We start from the raw sequence: 21,798 nt of genomic DNA on the forward strand, positions 1-21,798 counted from the left end.
TTTCTATGAGTTCTACATTACTTTTATTTTTTAATGATTGAATGTTTCTCAGTCTGGTATTATCCTAACAAAAGCACTTTTTTGACTCATATTTCTGCCTGAAAATTTATACAGTGTTCTCACATCCTATTATAATTGTTTTAAGTGGATAGCCATGTTGGTCTGCCAAAAGAACAGCAGGATTTGAGTCCAATGGCACCTCAGAGACCAACCAGATTTCCAGGGTATAAACTTTTGAGAGTCTGAATTCCCTCTTTCAGACAGAGATCCAGTGATGAAAGTCCTTTCAGTTCAAAGTCGGGACTGGGCTCTGCCACCATGTGGCTGCCACCTTGCTGTGGTCTTGCTTTCCTATGTTCCAGTCTTGGCCACGTACCTGAGAACACAAGGAAAGACCAGGACAAATTTGGAGCTGTCATTTACCCAGTGATCACCACTGTATTCAACCCACAGATCTACAGTCTATTTTATGTATGTATGTATGTATGTATGTATGTATGTATGTATGTATGTATGTCATTTATAGTCCACCTTTCTCACCGAGACTCAAGGCGGACTATACAGTATAAGATTAGTACAATCAGTAACAAGTACATTTCAATACAGTATCAAGCACATTTCCATAAACAATGCCATAGGGTGAATAGATACAAGTTAAACAGTGCAATCCTATGCAGAGTTACTCCAGTCTAAGCTCATTGAAGTCAATGGCCTTAGACTGGAGTAACTCTCCATAGGATTGCACTGTAAAAGACATAGTATTAGCATGAATCCAATACGAAAAAATCCAAGTAGAAAAAATACTGAAGCAGAACATAATCAATTCTAGAACTAACATTAGACCACATGGAGCACTGGTGGTACATAGGAATACATGTTTAAAGCAGTAGATAATATGTAAGGCAATAGAGTGATGAAGTGTATGGTCCCTAACGCATTAGTAAAGCATTAGTAAATCAATGCACCATTTTGTAACTTCAGCCCTTGCAACTGTTTTATGTTACAGATCACAAGGTGGCGCTCTAGCAGAAGGACTGGAAAACTTAGAGATGGCAGCCGTGGTTTGCAACATTGTGGACTTGATACAGACAGGTGTCCTGGCATAATGCTGGCAAGCAACATTCAATAAATATCATGCAATAAATATTATTTTGTCTGAGGGCCAAGCTACACATGACGAATGACACTTGAACGGCAAGTGGATTGAGTGGAGGGCAAGTGAACAGGGAGAAATACACTTGCCATTCAAGTGTCATTCGTCATGTGTAGCTTGGCCCTGAGCTCATTAAATAACTTGGGGAGAAGGAGGCACTGATTTTGGTGGTTCTGCCCCTACCTGGCTGACCAGCCCTAGAAACCAACTTTTTAAATGAATACAGGTCAATTCCATTGAGTTCATTTCATGTGGTGCTGCAGGAGTGTTCTATTTCCCCCCTATTCTAATATTTTAATGTTGCGAGAGAAAGGAATACAGTGATATGTTTAACTGTTTTGTTGGATGCAGCTTGGACTGCCACTTTGGCTGAAAATCCAAAAGAAGCAATGAAATAAATCAATGACCCACACAGGCTATGTTTTTAATGGTATATTTGGGACCTATTCTCAGGGGCTTTCAAATTCCTCCGCGTGCGGGTGACATTTTGAAAGCTCATAGATAGCAAGGCTGTTAACAAATTCTTTTGAAGATATAATTAGAACTGTTTTTTAAAAAAAATATGTTTTCTAGTCACACAAATAGGTTGGTTTGCAATTAAGTTACGTGCAGCTGGATCCTTCATTTGTTTACTCAGCTGTTAAATCTTACTGCATTCACTAGGGTTTACACGGACATGAAAAATGTAGATAAGATCGTAGCTTTACTATTGCCCAGATCTGATACATAAGGGCAAAATTATATTATTTATAAACACGACAGTTCCCGAAAATAGTGGACTTGATACAATATTCTTTGTATTGAATCTTTTTATAGACATCCAGGTGGGAAATATCATATCTAGTAAGGTATTTTTTTCATACTTTAGGTGAAATACAATTCATTTGACTGATCTTTCTATTATAAATTTGCTGTTTGAATCAATGAAGATGCTAATTTAGCATCAAGTCAGACAACAAAGGAACAGCTTTTTAACTTTTCATGCACTGTAATTTATTTTACGTTTGTTGTTTCTTAGCCTTTTTATTACTTCAGACAATTTTAAACCTCTGCACAATTATTTATGAGATGGCCTTAAATTTCTTCAGAAACGTCCCTAAAATGCTCTTTGAACCAGCTCTGTCAAGCACCAGAAGACAATATGTTTCTCTGAAAGCAAATGCTTGCTGGATGGTCAATAGATAAGGTGAGTCCTTCGCGATTCTTTATCATGTCTCACTGTTTGCTCCAAATTTTTGTAAGAGAAACAGAAAATTGAGGCAGAACAAGACAAATTCCTTCAAGGTGCTAAACTACTAGTAATATATGTCTGAGCAGTATCTTAAAGAATATTATCCCATCTCCCTGTCCTTCATTCTTTCTAGCTACAAACTACCTCAAGCTAAGAACAGGAAAAATACAGAAAATACAATCAGAAAAGGAAAACTACAAAAAAAATTATCCGAAACGATAGAAAAGTTGTGGTTGATGCTCAATGTACAACTTAGTTAAGCACGCAAGAGTACTTGGCAGTCAGCATCACAAAACATAATAATTAAAATGTTGCAGGAAATGGCAACACTATGATCCTCTATCAGTGTAAATTTAGACAATACATTTTCGTGTAAAGAGTCCAGTAGCACCTTTAAGACTAACCGACTTTACTGTAGCATAAGCTTTCAAGAAACACAGTTCTCTTCGTCAGATGCATAATGAAAATAAATTTTCTTTTATTTTAATTCTAGTGTGACACTGTTCAGAGCCAAATGGGCCATATGAGCAGTATCCTTAAAGTAAGTAATATAGACAATCAAGTTTCCTTATGTTCAAATACTCCATCTCAAATAGTTTGACTGGGATCCACATTACATGGTCATGACCAGTGATTTAGGTAACTTGAAAGAGGAGTAAATGACAAATAGGTCTGTCAATAGCAATCAGTTACATCAGTGTGATGTCTGTAATGTCTGAATAAGGTCATGAGACCCAGGTTCAAACCTGTGCTGAGCCAGTCATCCCTGTTTCTCAGCCAAACTTTACTTCAAATACTTGTCATGTGGATAACATGACTAAGGAAGAATCGTGTATAGCGAGGAAGGGAGGGCAGGATAAAATTGTATTCGGTGGATAATAGTAATGATATCTAAATGGAACATTCAAGTTCAGAGGCAGTATGACCCCAAATAACAGTTGCTGGTTGGCCAAACGTGGGGAAAGGTTGTTGGACGTGGTGCCCTTCTTTGTGAGCCTCTGGTTTGCCATAGTTGGAAGCATTATGTACAGGACAGAGCTTCTGAAATTAAAATCCTAACAGATGCATATTGAGACACTTCCAGTGCCAAAGCATATATTTAAACCACTCTGAAGACATAGAAAGAAAGATGTAAATGCACTGAAGTAGGGCCAAGCTACACATGACGAATGACACTTGAACGGCAAGTGGACTGAGTGGAGGGCAAGTGAACAGGGAGAAATACACTTGCCGTTCAAGTGTCATTCGTCATGTGTAGCTTGGCCCGTAGACGAGTACATTTGGGCAAGATCAAGGATAGATTTGAGTGTTGGATATCCAACCTTGCCATTCTGGCCAAAGAGAACCCAAACTACTTTAAAAAAATAGGCAATACAATTTTGGATAACCTCAAATAGCAGATTGATTTTTGGTGACAGGCTTTTCCAGAATAACCCAGATCCTAATAACAGGAGCACTAGGAACAACCGCAATGGAAATTGCCATTTTAGATATCCAGTGCACATCCTTCTCAGCAAATTATATTCTAGATAGGAAGGTAACCACCTTGGTGGAACTCTTGTGTGATGGCAGCGTAATGTATTCACATTACTAAATGTTTTTAGTACATGGCTTCAGTTTGCTTTCTCTTGGTTTGTGAGATCAGTTCTGCAATGTAACAGTTAAACCTTGCTAGATACAGGTGTTCGCCCCATGTTGTTACATAATCTAGTATCCATAGACACATATGCATTAATAGTAAGTTTTTCTGGTTTCAAGGAAATTTAGAACTGCTATATTCCGTACTTACCTTGGTCATTTCTTACCCAAGTTGACTACAAGTTTATAATATATCTTTCTGATTACCTATGGGCCAAGCTACAAGTGACGAATGACACTTGAACAGCAAGTGGATTGAGTGGAGGGCAAGTGAACAAGGAGAAATACACTTGCCGTTCAAGTGTCATTCGTCACTTGTAGCTTGGCCCTATGTGCTTTTCTATGTCTGTAAAATTAATTTTCTTAACATTGAATAGTTATTGGAGGTATTTACACTGCAATTTTCTCCCCAATAGGGAACCAAAGCAGCTAACAGCATCACTCTCTGCATTTAATCCTCATAACAACCCTGTGAGGTAGGCTGGAAGAATAAGAGTGGGCCGAGGTCACTCAACCATCTTCCACAGCGCAGTGGTGATTTGAATTTGGCTCTCGTAGATCCTAATCTGATACTGCACTAGGCTGGATTTGAATTTAGTAGGCGAACCAGGCGGAGGAAAAAGTATGCTACCAGTGCACCATAAATAATTAGAAGGACATTATTTCATATTGCACCTAATGCAGCTTTTGCTCTCTTTTGCCTTTCTTGCAGATAATTGCGCAACATGGGAAGAAATAACAACTCTGCAGAACCTGCAAACAGTAACGAGACTGTGCCAGAGATCTTCCTACTGACTGGTCTTTCCAACCAGCCCCATACGCGTGCAGTGCTCTTCGTTGTGTTTTTTTTCCTCTACTTGATCACCATCTTGGGGAACGGACTCATTGTCTTGTTGATCGTCGTTGATTCTCACCTCCAAACTCCCATGTATTTCTTCCTAGGAAACCTCTCCTTTCTTGACATCTGCTATACTTCCAGCACAATCCCACAAATGCTGGTCCACAACCTCACAAAAAGACCCACCATCTCCAATGCCAGATGCTTTATCCAGATGTGCGTCTCCCTCTTCCTTGGAGTAGCCGAATGCATTTTGCTGGCTGTCATGGCGTACGACCGTTATGTGGCTATATGCAGCCCGCTTCACTACACACTTATTATGAACAGAAAGATGTGTGGCTGGTTGGCTACTTCCTCGTGGGTCTTGGCTTTCCTTCTGACCATTGTACCATCCTTCACAATGAAGATCCGACTGTGTGGCCACAATGTCATCGATCATTTTGCATGCGAGGTGCAGGCTGTTGTGAAACTGGCATGCTCAGATATCTCAGCAAATGTAGGCGTCATGTCAGGCAGCAGTGTTTTCACCCTCCTAGTACCATTCACCTTTATTCTGGTGACCTATTTTCGCATTTGCCTAGCAGTGATGAGGATCCGCTCAAAACAGAGTTGGAGAAAAGCTCTTTCTACGTGTGGCTCCCACCTTACGGTGGTTGGGATTTTCTACGGCACCGCTATGGCTATGTACTTGAGGCCGCATAACAGATCCTCAGATCAGGACAAATTCATTGCCATAATCTATGCAGTGGTAACCCCTATGCTGAATCCACTTATCTACAGCTTGAGAAACAAAGATGTAAAGGAAGCGCTGAGGAGAATAATGGGACGGAAAACTTCCTAAAGACCTACTGATTTGAATATTTATCTTGGGTGCCTGAGTGCCATTCTTCAGTGTAATCATAAGTTAATACTGTTTCTCAATAATAATGGATTCTTTTAGCTACTGGAAAACTAATACATTTTGATATCCCATCTAGGTCTTATAGCCAAATAGGCTGTTCAACCAGAAAAGGGGCCAAGCTACAAGTGACGAATGACACTTGAACGGCAAGTGTATTTCTCCCTGTTCACTTGCCCTCCACTCAATCCACTTGCCATTCAAGTGTCATTCGTCACTTGTAGCTTGGCCCAAAGACAATATAACTAAATACATTTATATGTGCCTCCACGTTGCAACCAACTTGTGGCAACTCCCTAAGTATGAAGAATGTTTGTGTATCTCTGTACATTGGTGGTGGTGGAGAGTGCCCTCAAGTCATAGCTGACTTATGGCAACCCCTGGTGGGGTATTCCTGGCAAGAGACTAACAGAGGTGGTTTGTCATTGCCTGCCTCTGTGACCCTGGTCTTCATTGGAGGTCTCCCATCCAATTACTAACCAAGGTCAACCCTGCTTAGCTTCTGAGATCTGATGAAATCAGGCTCACCTGGACTATCCAAGTCAGGGATCCCTGTACATTACTTATCTTATTTTTCAGCTTTAAGGTGTCTGGATGTGAAAGAGGATAATATTGTGTTAAAGAGGGAATGTTACCAGCGTGGAAGGGGAGGAGAATAACAGACTTCCCTAAATTTCTCACACTGGAATTATGTTGGTCAATTTTTTTTCAATTAATGTGTAAAAGTTTATCTACGGGAAAATTTCCCTTTAGTCAAGTTCAACTAATACTAGGTTGCCACTTGCTTCTTCTTTCTTGAGCAAGCACTCCAGCTAGCCATATTCGGCACTTCCAGATGGATGCTTAAAATTGTTTTTCATTATTTTAAAATAAAAGGTGTGGATTATGTCGCATGGAAACTGTATTTTTGTACGAAAATACCTCTGTAGGAAAAAATATAATTAAAATAACCTATGACTGGTCTATATGCTTGATTTTTGTGACATTTAGTTTTCCTTGATTGCTTTCACAAGGATCTATTGTGTTGAGTTTGTTGATTGTGATACATGACTATCTTAAAAGAGCAATATGGCTACCACATACAATAAAAAAAACTTATATCTGCCACCATATTCAAGCATTTCAAGAATTCAGAATGTTATCACAATAAAGAGGTTAGTTATTTGATGTAACCAGCTGCTTTCATATTACCTATGCTGTTACAAAAATTTTGCTTGCTTTTTGTGACACTTGCTTTCACTTGACTGCTTTCACACAAATCTGGGCATATTTTTAATAACCAAATAAAGACTTTTAAAAAAAAAATGTCTTAAGGGATCATTTCAATGATCTTGGTGAATGGCCTGTGATATTTAAGTCTATCCATTCAAATAGTAGAAAGTTGTTTTAAGATATTTAATTAGGCAAATTTGTACAGATTTCAGCAGGGTTTACCATGAGCTACCGCTCTCCTGCAATTTCACACACATGTAACCTATCCTAAAAATTATACAGGGTTCATCCAGTCCTTGGTGCAGGCAGGAACTGCCCCATTCATATCAGGGAGACGTCTGTGCACATAGCCTTGTTGCTTTTTAGGTAGTAAGAATGAGACAGCGCTGGTCGGGGTGGCCATGGTAACCACCCCAAGGGAAGGCCCTCTATAGCCTTTCTTTGCCACCCATACAGAAGCCGCCCATTAGGGCAAAAGTTGCCAACTCGAGCCTGCAAAATTCCTAGAGATTTGGGGGTAGTGACTGTGGAGGGGGATTTGAGAAGGATTTCACTCAGGGCCAAGCTACACATGACGAATGACACTTGAACGGCAAGTGGATTGAGTGGAGGGCAAGTGAACAGGGAGAAATACACTTGCCGTTCAAGTGTCATTTGTCATGTGTAGCTTGGCCCTCATTATCTATGGATTGGGCCATAGGATGGTTCTGAGAGAAAAGGGGGCTCTGAGGAGAAGAAAAGAAGGGGGAAGCATCAGGGTCCTCTGCAGACAACAGCAAAGCCTCATTTTAATTGTTTCATTTTATATCCCCTTTTTTTATGAGGGTCGAAGCTGTTCTCCTTTCCTCCCATTTTTCCTCCCAACAACCTTATAAGGTAGATTAGGCTGACTGACAGTGTATATAAGGTAGTGAGAATCCAAATAAAATATTTATTCTTAAGTTTCTCATGCAATAAAGATGCCTTTTCATTGTTAGTGGTTTACAGTGCAATCCTAAGTAGAGTTTCTCCCTTGTATGTCCTCTGAAGTAACTGGACATAGAAGGGTGTAACTTTGTTTGGGACTGCACTGTTGAAATCATAATAAATAAGCTGTTATTTTTTCTTAAATCTCTCGTGCAATAAATACATTCTAAGTGTCTGGGCTGACTGAGGGCCAAGCTACACATGACGAATGACACTTGAACGGCAAGTGGATTGAGTGGAGGGCAAGTGAACAGGGAGAAATACACTTGCCATTCAAGTGTCATTCGTCACGTGTAGCTTGGCCCTGAATCATTTGGGGAAAGGGGGCATGGCCTGCTGGTACTAGAAGACAGCAGTAAGCAAAGACAGGTCTACCCCACGGATTTCATTCTATGCAGGGTGCAGAAGGGTTCTTCCCCCCCACCCCTCCTGGTCCTTAATATTGTAATGCTGGGTGGAGGGGTAAATTGACGTGCATTCGTGCTTTGTTATATGCAGCCTGGACTGCCATTTTGCCTGAGAATCCAAAGGAATGCCGAAAATATATGAATAATAACGCAGGTGATCATTTTAATTGCATATTTGGGAACTATTCTCAGGAGTTTGCATAATCCTGCCTATAATGGTGACAGTTGAAATAGCTCTGGGATATAAAGGCTGCTGGTAAACACTTCTGAAATTATAATTAAAAGGGCTTTTATGTTCTATCAAGAAAAATGAGTTGGCTTCCACTTAGGTTGTGTGCAGCCTGATTGTCATGTATGTTTACCCAGCTTTTTTTGTGTGACAGTATAATGCTGAGGATCGGCACCTTTTTTCAGGGCTTGCCCAAGTCTGGACCTTTCTGTGCTGACCTACCCCACTCAGCCAGAGAAAGAGCAGACCCCTCAGAAATAGCCTACTGTGGATCTATAGGAGGAGCTGGCTTTGATGGAAATCAGCTCAATCTTTTATATGTGTACTAGCAGGTTTTTAAAAAACACAAGAAAGCTCTTTGTACTTCTCCCTCTGTTCAGTAGGGCTTATGCTTAGGTGAATAAACCGAAGGATTGCAACTGTAATATTATCCAAATCAGACGAAACGTCTGATACTGATAAATAGTTATCATTTATGCCCATGAGAATTGCTGGAAATATTGCATACAAGACATTCAAATAGAAATCATAACTCCGATTAACATATTAAGGTGAAAGATTTGTTTCACTGGACCTCGCTTTCCATTTTAAATTGCTATTTGAATCATTGAGGTCTCATCCAGAAAAGCAGACAAGAAATGAAGTAGAAAATATTAATTCAATTGCAGAGTTGTTAATCCTCTGATATTCTGAAATTATTACAGTAACCAAAATGAATCAGACAAGATAGGCATTGCTTATTCATGATTTTTTTAAAAAAATGTTTCCTCTAATTCTTAGTTTGGTGCCATCATTAAAAAAAAAGTTAATCCAAAGAGTTTCAGATCCCTGCATGGTTATTTATGAGATGATCTTACATTCCTTTAAAAGCAGCCCTAAAATACAATTAGAACCTGATCTGTCAAGCTCTAGAAGACAACATATTTCTCTGAAGCCAAATGTTTGCTGGAAGGTCAGAAGATAAGGTAAGTCTTTCATGGTTCTTTTCACAGTTCGCTGCATTTTTTAAAAAACAGAGAACTGAGGGCCAAGCTACAAGTGACAAATGACACTTGAGCGGCAAGTGGATTGAGTGGAGACTCAGGGCCAAGCTACACATGATGAATGACACTTGAACGGCAAGTGGATTGAGTGGAGGGCAAGTGAACAGGGAGAAATACACTTGCCGTTCAAGTGTCATTCGTCATGTATAGCTTGGCCCCAAGTGAACAGGGAAGAATACACTTGCTGTTCAAGCGCCATTCGTCACTTGTAGTTTGGCCCTAAGATACAAGAAGTCAAATTCCTTAAAGTTGTTAACTACTAATTATATCTAGCTGAAAAGTAACTTTAAGAATAATGTTTAATCCCGACCCTTTTGCTTCTTGCAAGCGCCAATTTACCTCAGAACAGAAAAACTACAGGGAAAAAAAGTCTTTTGTTTGGAAATATAGGAAGCAGCTGCCATTCAGTAATTGGATTTGAAACTGGTAGATTCCCTTTCATTTCAGGGTGAAAAAAACTCCACAAGACTGGCACAATTATGCTTAGGGTTTGCCAGCTGCAATGCCACTCAGCCACATCACAATATGGTCCTGTCCCAGTGCAAATGTAGACACTCATGGCACTGCATATTCAAACACTCCGTCTCAATACATTGAGGTCCTCAGTATTTTGAATTTTCCCTCAGAAAATGACCAGTGGTTTAAGTGGCTTGAAAAAAGCAAATCAAAGGCAGGATTTGAGTCCAGTGACACCTCAGAGACCAACCAGATTTCCAGAGTGTATGCTTTCCAGAGACAAAGCTCTCTTCTTCAGATTAAGGGCCAAGCTACACATGACGAATGACACTTGAATGGCAAGTGTATTTCTCCCTGTTCACTTGCCCTCCACTCAATCCACTTGCCGTTCAAGTGTCATTCGTCATGTGTAGCTTGGCCCTTAGACTTTTGACTGAAAGCTTATAACCTGAAAATCTTGTTAGTTGCTCAGGTGCCATTAGACTCCAATCCTGGTGTTCTACTGTAGGCCAACATGGCTACCCACGTGAAGCAAATCAATAGTTATCAACAGCTAGTGTGCTGCCAGTCTAGGACTGAGAGACCCCGGTTCAAATCCCCATTCTGCTATGGAACACGTTGAATAACTTTGGGTCAGTCACGCTTTTTCTGTACAACCTACTTTCTTTGTGAGTGAAATGGATAAAATGTGGGATATTGTGTGGATAAAGAGTAGAATGAAGAACCAGGTACACCACCCTGAGCTTATAGGAGGAAGGGCAGGATAAAATTGACTAGATATTAGCCATAACAGCTAAATGGAAGCTCTAAATTCAGAGGCAGTACGCCCCTGTATCCCAGTTTGTGGTAGTTAAAAAAAGGGCCACCATGTCTTGATGTCCTAAAAAATCTGGTTTGCTACTGTTGGGAATAGGATGTTGGACTGTTCTGATCCGGCAAGTCTCTTTTTATGCTCTCAGAATTAAAATCCTGACAAGTACATGAACCGTGTGACACAAATCCAAAGATGGTACTGCAAGTATCCTGTGTCACAATTCCATCCAAAGAAAACCTAAACATTATGTATGGATGATACCGTTTCGGATATCCCTGTACAGCTGCATATTTTTACCGACTTTGCCCGAATAATCCGGAGCCTGGCAGCAGGACCATTGGTGGAAATAGTTGAGAGTGGAGAACTGCCACTTAAATTGCTCCCCCAGATGGTTCTATGTATGGGCATTGCCGTTTTTTAATGTCCCTAGCTGAATCTTCTCAGTTTGTCAAATTCCAGGTAAAAGGGTAACCCACTTGGTGGAAATCCTGTTTGTGCTCTGATGGTGGGGTGATGGGGATAGGTATTCTCAGCATTATGGAAAATAGTAAAGAGTCCAGTAGCACCTTTAATACTAACCAACTTTATTGTAGCATAAGCTTTCAAGAACCTGCTATTCTCTTCTTCAGATGCATGGAGTGTATGAAGAAACTGGCCAGAGATATATAGGTGGTGAGGGGGTGCAGGGAGTGAGGGACATATAAATGCAAATCAGTTGCGAAAGTCATGAAAGAAGTGGAGTGCAAAATCCAGGCTGGGTGTGACCCCCCTCCCCTCCATTGCTGAATCTGAATGGAATGCCTGAAGGCAGTGACTTCTGGTAATGAGATAACCTTCCAGAGTTTCTATTCAATCCAAGTTTAATTGAGTCAAATTTACATATGAATTCCAATTCAGCAGGTTCCCATTGGGAATTACGGAAATATCTAAGATCACAAATTTGGACAGATGACATTAATCTATACAGCATATAGATGATTGCAACAGTGAGGACAAAACAGAAGACAAAATTTAAATCAGCAAGAGATCACATGTAACAGATGTGCAGGTGAATGAACTTCTGATAGAACAATTGTTAGTATCTGATTCCTGGATGGTGGAGAATGAAAGGATAAAACTAACTGAGGGCCAAGCTACACATGACGAATGACACTTGAACAGCAAGTGTATTTCTCCCTGTTCACTTGCCCTCCACTCAATCCACTTGCCGTTCAAGTGTCATTCGTCATGTGTAGCTTGGCCCTCAGAGGCTTCATGCAAAGCTTGGCTCCTTGTGTTTTATTTGTTGACAAGCCCACTGCTGCTGGTTAGTAGCAGGTTGGGATAGGAAATGTTTTTACATAAGGACCACTTTGGAGCCAGGAAAGAATTTTCCTCCAGGCCATGTTGGATGGGGATCCTAGAGGTTTTTTCTGGGCATAGAACAGAAGATGGGGGGAAGACAGCTGTGAATTTCCTGAATTGTTCAGGGGGTTGAACTAGATGATCCTTAGGATCATTTCCAGCTCTATGTTTCTATGGAATGCTTTCCTCAGAATGTCTACTTGCATTTTCTGTGACATCATTAAAAAGCATTATGGGATTAATCAAGGGCTGTAGATAACCACAAGAGGTATTCTTCAAATCTTTTTTTGCAGTGCTTGGTTTAAAAGCTTGATATAATTTCAGATGAAGGAATGGTTTAACAATAAACAATTGTTTGTTTGGCTTCAGAACCTAAGGACAAGTGGCCAGCCAGAACACCCAAGTGTGGAAAGTGTTGAGAAAAGGACCATAGACCCATTCACAAAGTTTATTTCGTTGATGCCTTCCTCTGACAGGGGGATAAAATTATTGAGATTCAGTCATCTGCTTGTGTATCCCACATGCCTGAAGGCAAAATTTAGCAACTTAGTTATCTCTTGGAAAGAATCTGCAAGAAGGAGGGAGACATAAAGTTGTTCAGATCTTCCTGGTAAATTTCACAAAATTAGAGCTATATACTGAGATTGAATGCCATCAGGGCTTTTTTTCTGGGAAAAGAGGTGGTGGAACTCAGTGCAGAGGGCAATCTAAGCTCCTCTCTGTCTGGAGATCAGGGGGCGGGGCCACCAACCATGTGACCATTTTTACGAGGTTCCGGAACTCCGTTCCACCGGGTTCCAGCTGAAAAAAAGCCCTGAATGTCATTATAGAACAAGCAATGCAGCAGAACATGGTCAATAGACTCTACTTTCGTTGTATGGCATGGGCAGAGCCATTGAGGGAGAGGGACACGATAGTATCTGCCTTCCAGGAGTGCTGAAGGTAGAACGTTAAAGCAGGCAAGGGTAAAGATTCTCCAACATTTGGAAATCTCAAGGGATCTTAGATACTCTAGTGGTCAAAGCATTTGGCATACTGCAGAGTGATTGGATGGATCCTTGATCATATGCCTAAGATCCCAGAATCAATTCCCCAGCATTTTCCAATAAAGAAGAAACTCCAAAGAAACAGTATGGCACTGTACTTTCCCTCCTTCCGTGATGAGATCTCCTGTCCATGACTGAGGAGAAAATTCATAAGCATTTATAATTCACACCTAGGAAGGTGGTAGGAGAGGGAAAGCCCAAATCAACACTAAGAACAATAAAACAAATGGAACAAAATTATATTTAATACAACAAATGCATGATAGACATACTATGAAAATATATATCTGAGTGAATACCTATTTTAAACAATTCTTTGATCAAAGCACTGATATCCTTCCCAAATGGTCATGCTTTCAGACCATCATAAAAATGCAGAAGTGTTTTAATACTCAATATTGATGAAAATTTGAAAGGATATAAGTAGATGACAAGTAGTTCTATAAATCCATTCATAATATTGAAAAGAGAGATCCCAAGTGCCAAGCAGTGAAAATAAAAAAGAAACAATTGCTTCTTGACTTTTAAAGGCCGTGCATTGAGAATGCAGCTGGCATATTTTAAGTCATGAAATAAAACCAATGGTTCTTGAAAAAAGAAAATGACAATACTAGGCCGTTTTCTGAGATTTTATGCTCACATGCACAAAATGCCGTTTCTGAGATTGAATGAAGGCCGTTTTCTGAGATTTTATGCTCACATGCACAAAAAAACGCTTGGGTACATGCGACATTGTTATCTGATGTACAGATGTCTGGGCAGTCAGTGCTCAAAATATAAATATTGCTGAGAGATTGTTGACACTACACAAGGAAATGCTACAAATATCTTCCCACACTTGTAAGTGAAGGATTCAACCTAATGCAAGATTCATACGAATCACTTGTAATGCTTTAAGTACATGGCCTCACACTGGTTGCCTTCGGGTATCGTCAGCTATTTGTGACATCAGCTCATCCGTTGACCAGTTATGCCTTGCAATGCACAAGTGTACATGAGCTCCTGTTTTGTTTAGTTATCTACTTTCCATGGAATCATCACATTAGAGACCAGAAGTTTAAGTACATTAACCAATGCACTGCCCAATAGCAGAAAAGGCAATGAAACCATCTTATCTGAACCAGTACAATCTATTCTAGTGAACATCTGGATTGAAGGATATTATGAACTGTTATATCCCACACCTACCTTGATCACTTCTTGAGTGCCGGTTACAAGTTTATCATATATCTTCTGCATTATCTGTGTTCCAAGCCTGCCAATTTCATGTTCTTAAAATTAAACATTGAAATTAGCATGTAAAGAAGCAGGCTTGGAGCAAAAAATACATAACCTGTCTAACATTAATCATCAGGAGAACATTGTTTCATATTCACATTTTGTCTGTTTTCTCCTTTCTTACAGATAGTTGCACAACATGGGAAGACATGCAAATGAAAACGAGACTGTGCCAGAGATCTTCCTACTGACTGGTCTCTCCAGCCAGCCTCATATGCGTGCTGTGCTCTTCGTTGTGTTTTTTTTCCTCTACTTCATCACTGTCCTGGGAAATGGCCTCATTATCCTACTGATTGTCGTTGATTCTCACCTCCAAACTCCCATGTATTTCTTCCTAGGAAACCTCTCCCTTGTTGACATCTGCTATACTTCCAGCACAATCCCACAAATGCTGGTCCACAGCTTCACAAAAAGACCCACCATCTCCAATGCTAGATGTTTTATCCAGATGTGTGTCTCCCTCTTCCTTGGAGTAGCCGAATGCATTTTGCTGGCTGTCATGGCGTATGACCGTTACGTGGCTATATGCAGCCCGCTTCACTACACACTTATCATGAACAGAAAGAAGTGTGGCTGTTTGGCTGCCTTCTCGTGGGCCCTGGCTTTCCTTCTGACGATTGTACCTTCCTTCACAATGAAGATCCAACTGTGTGGTCACAATATCATTGATCATTTTATGTGTGAGGTGCAGGCTGTTGTGAAACTGGCATGCTCGGATATCTCCGCGAATGTGGGTGTCATGTCAGGGAACAGTGTTTTCACCCTCTTAGTGCCATTTGCCTTCATCCTGCTGACCTATGTGCGCATTTGTCTGGCAGTGATGAGGATCCGCTCGGAACAGAGTTGGAGAAAAGCTCTCTCTACGTGCGGCTCCCACCTTACAGTGGTTGGGATTTTCTACGGCACCGCTATGGCTATGTACTTGAGGCCACAAAACAGATCCTCAGAGCAGGACAAATTTCTTGCTATCATTTATGTGGCGGTTACCCCCATGCTTAATCCTCTGATTTACAGCTTGCGGAATAAGGATGTGAAACAAGCCTTTGGGAGAATAATGGGAAGGAAAATGGAGACCTAAGGACTGAGGGCCAAGCTACACATGACGAATGACACTTGAATGGCAAGTGTATTTCTCCCTGTTCACTTGCCCTCCACTCAATCCACTTGCCGTTCAAGTGTCATTCGTCATGTGTAGCTTGGCCCTGAGAGACAGTTTGGTGTAGTAGTTAAGAACGGCAGGACTGTAATCTGGAGAACTGGGTTTGATTCCTCACTCCTCCGCTTGAAGCCAGCTGGGTGACCTTGGTTCAGTCACAGCTTCTAGGAGCTCTCTCAGCCCCACCCACCTCACAGGGTGTTTGTTGTGGGGATAATAATAACATACTTTGTAAAACGCTCTGAGTGGGTGTTAAGTCAGCCTGAAGGGCAATATATAAATTGAATGTTGTTGTTATAGTAGTAGATGTAGGCCTACTGAGATCAATGGTCCTTTTGGTTACCAGACCTCCCTTCTGACCTTCCTTCGATACAATTATAGCTTAAAATTCTTAATAATAATGGATTCTTTTAGCTACTGAAAAACTAATACATTTATTATGGCATGAGCTTTCACCAAAGCATATTTAATGAGCATTTCCCCTACACGGAACTTTAGGAACTGAAGTTATAGAATCACAGAATCATAGGGTTGGAAGGGACCTCTTGGATCATCTAGTCCAACCCCTTGTACAATGCAGGAAATGCACTGTTACCTCACCCCCCCCCCACACACACACACACCCAGTGACCCTTACTGCATGCTCTGAAGATGGCAAAACACTGTTAGGATCCTTAGCCAAACTGGCCTGGGGAAAATTGCTTCCTGACCCCAAAGTGGAGATTGGCATTACCCTGGGCATGTAAGAAGGGGCCGCGAGAATTAAGCACTTATGTAACCCTCCCTGCCCTCTTTCTCATGATCTGCCCAGGTTCACAGAATCAGCATTGTTGCCAGGTGGCCATCCAGCCTCTGTTTAAAAACCTCCAGAGAAGGAGAGCCGACCACCTCCCAAGGAAGCCTGTTCCACTGAGGGACTGCTCTAACTGTCAGGAAGTTCTTCCTAATATTTAGCTGAAAACTCTTTTGATTTAATTTCAATCCGTTGGTTCTGGTCCGACCTTGTGGGGCAGCGGAAGTTCTGTGAGGAGGGCTCAGAAACTCTCAAAATGTATTCTCAGAATTCTTGTTACAAGTCACAGGGTGCTTTGAGAGAAACCATATTTAAGCTGGTATAGAACTGCAAAATGTGTGTGTATGTTTGTATGTGTGTGAGAGAGAGACAGACAAACAGAGACAGAGAGAATAATTTCATATACCAGTTTTCTTGGTTGGTTAAGACCGCTAACTACATTAATTATAAATATACCAATTCTAAAAATCAAACTATCCTAGAACTGGCCAAGAGAATCCATCAAGTCCTACAGTGAGGAATCTTATAAGCCCCTGCAGACTTCAATCAACTGGCAAAAATTTTCATATATAAAACATTGCTCTATGCTCAATGTGTTTACCTTATTAAGCTCATTGCTTCTATGTATAGGAGCTTACAGCAGACTTCTATCAGTTTGTTGCCTTTTTGAACTCCAAATAAATCTATTAAATGCTCTTTGAATGTTTCAAATTGAACTGTGACCAATGCAGCTCTAGCGGAGAGCCAATCCTCAGCCCCAAAGCCATTGGTGAAAATACCAAGCTGAAGGTAATTTTTTCTTTTTTACATTCCATATGAATGTTATAAGACATGAAATCTTGAGCAAGGGTTTTGGAAATAATCTCTGTAGGTGAGCAGCTTTATACAGAAGGTGGCAAATGCAGGACAGTTCAGCAGTTATTTTTTATTATTTATTTTTATTTATGTCATTTATAGTCCGCCTTTCTCAATGAGACTCAAGGCGGATTACACAGTATGAGATTAGTACAATCAGTATCAAGGACATTTCCATACAGTATCAGGGACTTTTCCATACAGTATCAGGGATATTTCCATAAACAATGCCAGAGGGTAAAAATATACAAATTTACAAAGACATACCATTTGCAAGGATCCAATACAGAATAGAAGCAGGGCTTTTTTTCAGCAGGAACGCGGTGGAACAGAGTTCCAGAACCTCTTGAAAATGGTCACATGGCTGGTGGCCCCGCCCCCTGATCTCCAGACAGAGGAGAATTGAGATTGCTCTCCGCACCACGCCGAGCAGCACAGAGGGCAATCTCAACTCCCCTCTGTCTGGAGATCAGGAGGCGGGGCCACCAGCCATGTGACCATTTTCTCCGAGGGCGACCCACTGAGTTCCACTGCCTCTTTTCCCAGAAAAAAAGCCTTGAATAGAAGAAAGGCTGAAACGGAATAGAGGAGTTCGCTGTGTTAGTCTGTAGAAGCAAAACAGTAAGGAGTCCAGTAGCACCTTTAAGACTAATGAACTTTATTGTAGCATAAGCTTTTGAGAGCCACAGCTCTCTCTCTCTGATGAAGAGAGCTGTGGCTCTCGAAAGCTTATGCTACAATAAAGTTCATTAGTTTTAAAGGTGCTACTGGACTCTTTACTATGAAACATAACATAATCAATTCTAGGACTGACATTAGACAACATGAAGTACAGTAGTGCATAGGAGTAATATTTAAAGCAGCAGATAATACATAAGGCAACATAGTGGTGAAGTCTATGGTCCCTAATGCATTAGTGAAGCATCTGAGACCCCGTCCCTACAATACAGCCCTCCTATCTGAGGGCCAAGCTACAAGTGACGAATGACACTTGAACGGCAAGTGTATTTCTTCCTGTTCACTTGCCCTCCACTCAATCCACTTGCCGTTCAAGTGTCATTCGTCACTTGTAGCTTGGCCCTGTGTAAAACGCCTCTTTGAATAATTCGGTTTTGCATCATTTGTGGATGGCCAGGAAAGTGGTTAAGAGTGGCAAGACTCTAATCTGGAGAACCAGGTTTGATTCCCCACTCCTCTGCTTGAAGCCAGCTGGGTGACCTTGGGCTAGTCACAGCTTCTAGGAGCTCCCTCAGCCCCACCCACCTCATAGCGTGTTTTGGTGTGTACTTTGTAAACTGCTCTGAGTGGATGTAAAGTTGTCCTGAAGGGCAGTATATAAATCAGTCACAGAGGGCCCTGAAGGTATAAAGAAGGAAGAACAAGATGATGGGTTTCTGTTGATGGAGTCCTCTTCCTTCAGCCCCACAAGCATGTGACAGATTGGTATAAATATATTCATATACTATCTATATTTAATGATGACAGATTCATTAATAACCATGACTACTGATTCATTAGGCAAATATGTTTCCTATTCAACAGCCACTGCCCTAATGGTCAAGGTAAAAGGACAGACACACACAAACTTGTCTGTCTACTTGCCTCAGGCAACGTGTTGGCAGCCCTCAGCTTTGTGGGGCCCTAGGGCAGTTTTCCTCTTTCCCCCCTCTGTTGATCACTTCACATCCTTGGCTAAGAATAATACTCAGTTATTTCTGCTTGCTTCAAAGAAAGACATGGGCCTTCTCTCAGACTAGCTGTCTTTGTGCCACAGTGAGAAAACAGTGTTTGACTCCCAAGGGGCAATGCCAGTCGCCACCAGGAAGCAATTTTCCTCGGGCCAGTTCAGCTAGGGATCCTGACAGTGTTTTGCCATCTGAGCATGGAGCCAGGGTGTGTGTAGGGGGAAGGGGAAGTAGGTGTGAATTTCCTGCATTGTGCAGGCGGCTGGACTAGATGACCCTGGAGGTACCTTCCAACCCTATGATTCTATGATTATTCCCACTTTAAGCCCAATTGTACTTGATACATATGGACCAAAAATTCCCGTGGTGACCAATGATCCTACTTGATCCTTTCTTGACGCAATTAGCGTCGTCTTAAACTTGGAAGGTTGAGTAGGACTACATTTGCTTCACTGTTGCTACTGGAGTTCATCATTGCCAGAGCAGTTAGACTATCCGTCGTGACAGAGGCCACGGCTCACCACCTTCCGAAGGGCTCCCTTCACTTCATTGTTTCTTAGAGTGTAGATAAGGGGATTGAGCATGGGAATGAGAACAGTGTAAGACACAGCAAGAATATGGTCCTTCCCTTCCATGTAGCTGCTTTTAGGCTTGGCATATGTGAGGATGGCACACCCATAGTGTAGGAGGACCACTGTCAAGTGGGCTCCACAGGTGGAGAAGGCCTTGTGGCATCGCTGAGTTGAACCCATGCGCAAGGAAGCGATCAAGATGCAGCCGTAAGAAAGCATGATGAAGGAGAACGGGATGATAAGTATCATGGCCACTAAAGTCGGGACAATGACTTCAATGGATCCATAACCGGGACAAGCCCTGCTCAGAACAGGGGGGATGTCACAGAAGAAATGAGGGATACGGTTGGGTGAACAAAAAGGCAAAGAGAAGATCATGCCGGTGAGGAAAGACGAGAAAACGAAACCACCACAGAGGGAGCTCACAACTAGGCCCCAGCAGATCTGAGGACTCATGAGGGCTCCGTAACGCAGTGGGCGACAGATGGCCACGTAGCGATCCCATGCCATGGCAGTCAACAGCAGGCAATCGGTCACACCTAAGGCCACGAAGAAGAACATTTGTGTGGCACATGAGGCCAGGGAAAGAGGCCTGAGGGGCGCCAGCAGGTCACAAAGCATTCGTGGTATCACCACCAGAGTATAGGCTGTCTCAGAGCAGGAAAGGCTGCCCAGGAAGATATACATGGGGCTGTGGAGCAGTGGGTCAGTCCACACCACAGCCATAATGAGTCCGTTGCCTGCCAGTGTCACCGCATACATCACAAGGAAGAGTCCAAACAGCAGGTGAGCCAAGCCTGGGTGGTTGGTGAACCCCAGGAGGATGAACTCAGTCACCAAGGTCCAGTTGGTGGAAGGCTCATAGACCATATCCTTGACCTACAGAGCAGATAACAAAAGATACAGACAACTACATGAATATTAAAGAGCGTAAGTTGAAATAGACAGCAACGGAGGACGGACAGGCTCCAGGCTCCACCACTATCACCCAAATCGCCAGGAATCTCCCATTATGGAGCTAGCAACCCTAGCCTGTCCTCTTATTGCAGAAATGATGTCTGGGAAGAAGAAACTGTGCTGATGGCTGCTAAACTTAGGGCCCCTAGGCCCAACTGGTATATATGTAAGAAAAACCTGAAGCACCTGGGATCAATCCATCTTTATTATTTTCCCATCATAATTAAGGGTTGGATGTGGTTTAATTCATTATTTCCAGCAGTGGTAAAAGAAAAATGATGCTTTACAGTATAAAGAACCATTGGGTTTGTTTGCAAATATGGAACAACTCCAGGGCTGAATCGGGATATAAGGATTTTTCTATCATTACAGATGCTAATTTTCCCACATTACAGATGCTAATTTTCTGCACTTCACACCCAGGCTTTATCAACTAATTACAACATGTATTATAGCTAGCTTCCTGACATTCTAATATCCAATGCCCCTCCCACCCTCCACCTGGATTATAAGGACTCCTTCCTTTTTCCACTTCTCATATCTGATGAAGGAAGCACAGACTCTCGAAAGCTCATACCCTGGAAATCTAGTTGGTTATTAAGGTGCTAATGGAATATTGCATATCTACTCAGTGAGGGATGATTTCAGGTAAAGAGACAAAGAACAAGGATAAAGACTGGTGTGCCAGAGAAGTGGCTGCAACAGGATACATCAGGGTGTTCAAAGAACATGTACTACACAGATCCATTAAAATGGCACAGCATGTCTGACCTAACTGTGTCAAGTATTATCTTCATTTTCAAATTAGTCTCAGTGCAACCACACTTTGCCTCATTCTTTCAGCTCCGCCCTGAGCTCAGAGAATATGTTCAGCAAGAACAGGTGCAGCTGTCCAAAACACTTACTACAGGAACGCACCTAATGAACTTCTGCCTACCACATCCATAAAAGGCAAATTGCTCTCGTATCAATGTCTGGAATCAGTTCTACAGGTCCAACCCCCAGGCACTCACTACATTCCTTGTGAATTTTGTTCTGACATATAAGATGCAATAATAATAACAACAACAACAACAACAACAACAACAACATTTGATTTATATACTGCCCTTCAGGACAACTTAATGCCCACTCAGAGTGGTTTACAAAGTATGTTATTATTATCCCCACAACAAAACACTCTGTGAGGTAGGTGGGCCTAAGAGAGCTCCAAGAAGCTGTGACTGA

General features: G+C 41.6%; 3 protein-coding genes across 3 annotated transcripts; 2 read left to right on the plus strand and 1 right to left on the minus strand.

Moving 5' to 3' along the window:
• The first annotated feature begins 4,747 nt into the window (after positions 1 to 4,747).
• On the plus strand, positions 4,748 to 5,701 carry LOC129346492 (olfactory receptor 13H1-like). Its single transcript, XM_055003838.1, has one exon. It carries the CDS (start codon positions 4,748 to 4,750, stop codon positions 5,699 to 5,701), a length of 954 nt encoding a protein of 317 aa, XP_054859813.1.
• Positions 5,702 to 14,692: 8,991 nt separating this feature from the next.
• Positions 14,693 to 15,631, plus strand: LOC129346493 (olfactory receptor 13H1-like). Its single transcript, XM_055003839.1, has one exon. It carries the CDS (start codon positions 14,693 to 14,695, stop codon positions 15,629 to 15,631), a length of 939 nt encoding a protein of 312 aa, XP_054859814.1.
• A 3,902-nt stretch (positions 15,632 to 19,533) lies between these two features.
• Positions 19,534 to 20,484, minus strand: LOC129346494 (olfactory receptor 10J1-like). Its single transcript, XM_055003840.1, has one exon. The coding sequence runs from the start codon at positions 20,482 to 20,484 to the stop codon at positions 19,534 to 19,536; it is 951 nt and encodes a 316-aa protein (XP_054859815.1).
• Positions 20,485 to 21,798: the final 1,314 nt, after the last annotated feature.

The sequence above is a fragment of the Eublepharis macularius genome, chromosome 19 (genome assembly GCF_028583425.1).
Source record: "Eublepharis macularius isolate TG4126 chromosome 19, MPM_Emac_v1.0, whole genome shotgun sequence".
Lineage (NCBI taxonomy): Eukaryota > Metazoa > Chordata > Lepidosauria > Squamata > Eublepharidae > Eublepharis > Eublepharis macularius.

Coding starts and splice junctions, on each gene's coding strand:
- LOC129346494 (XM_055003840.1), bottom strand. CDS start 20,484: ATGGTCTATGAGCCTTCCACCAACTGGACCTTGGTGACTGAGTTCATC.
- LOC129346493 (XM_055003839.1), top strand. CDS start 14,693: ATGGGAAGACATGCAAATGAAAACGAGACTGTGCCAGAGATCTTCCTA.
- LOC129346492 (XM_055003838.1), top strand. CDS start 4,748: ATGGGAAGAAATAACAACTCTGCAGAACCTGCAAACAGTAACGAGACT.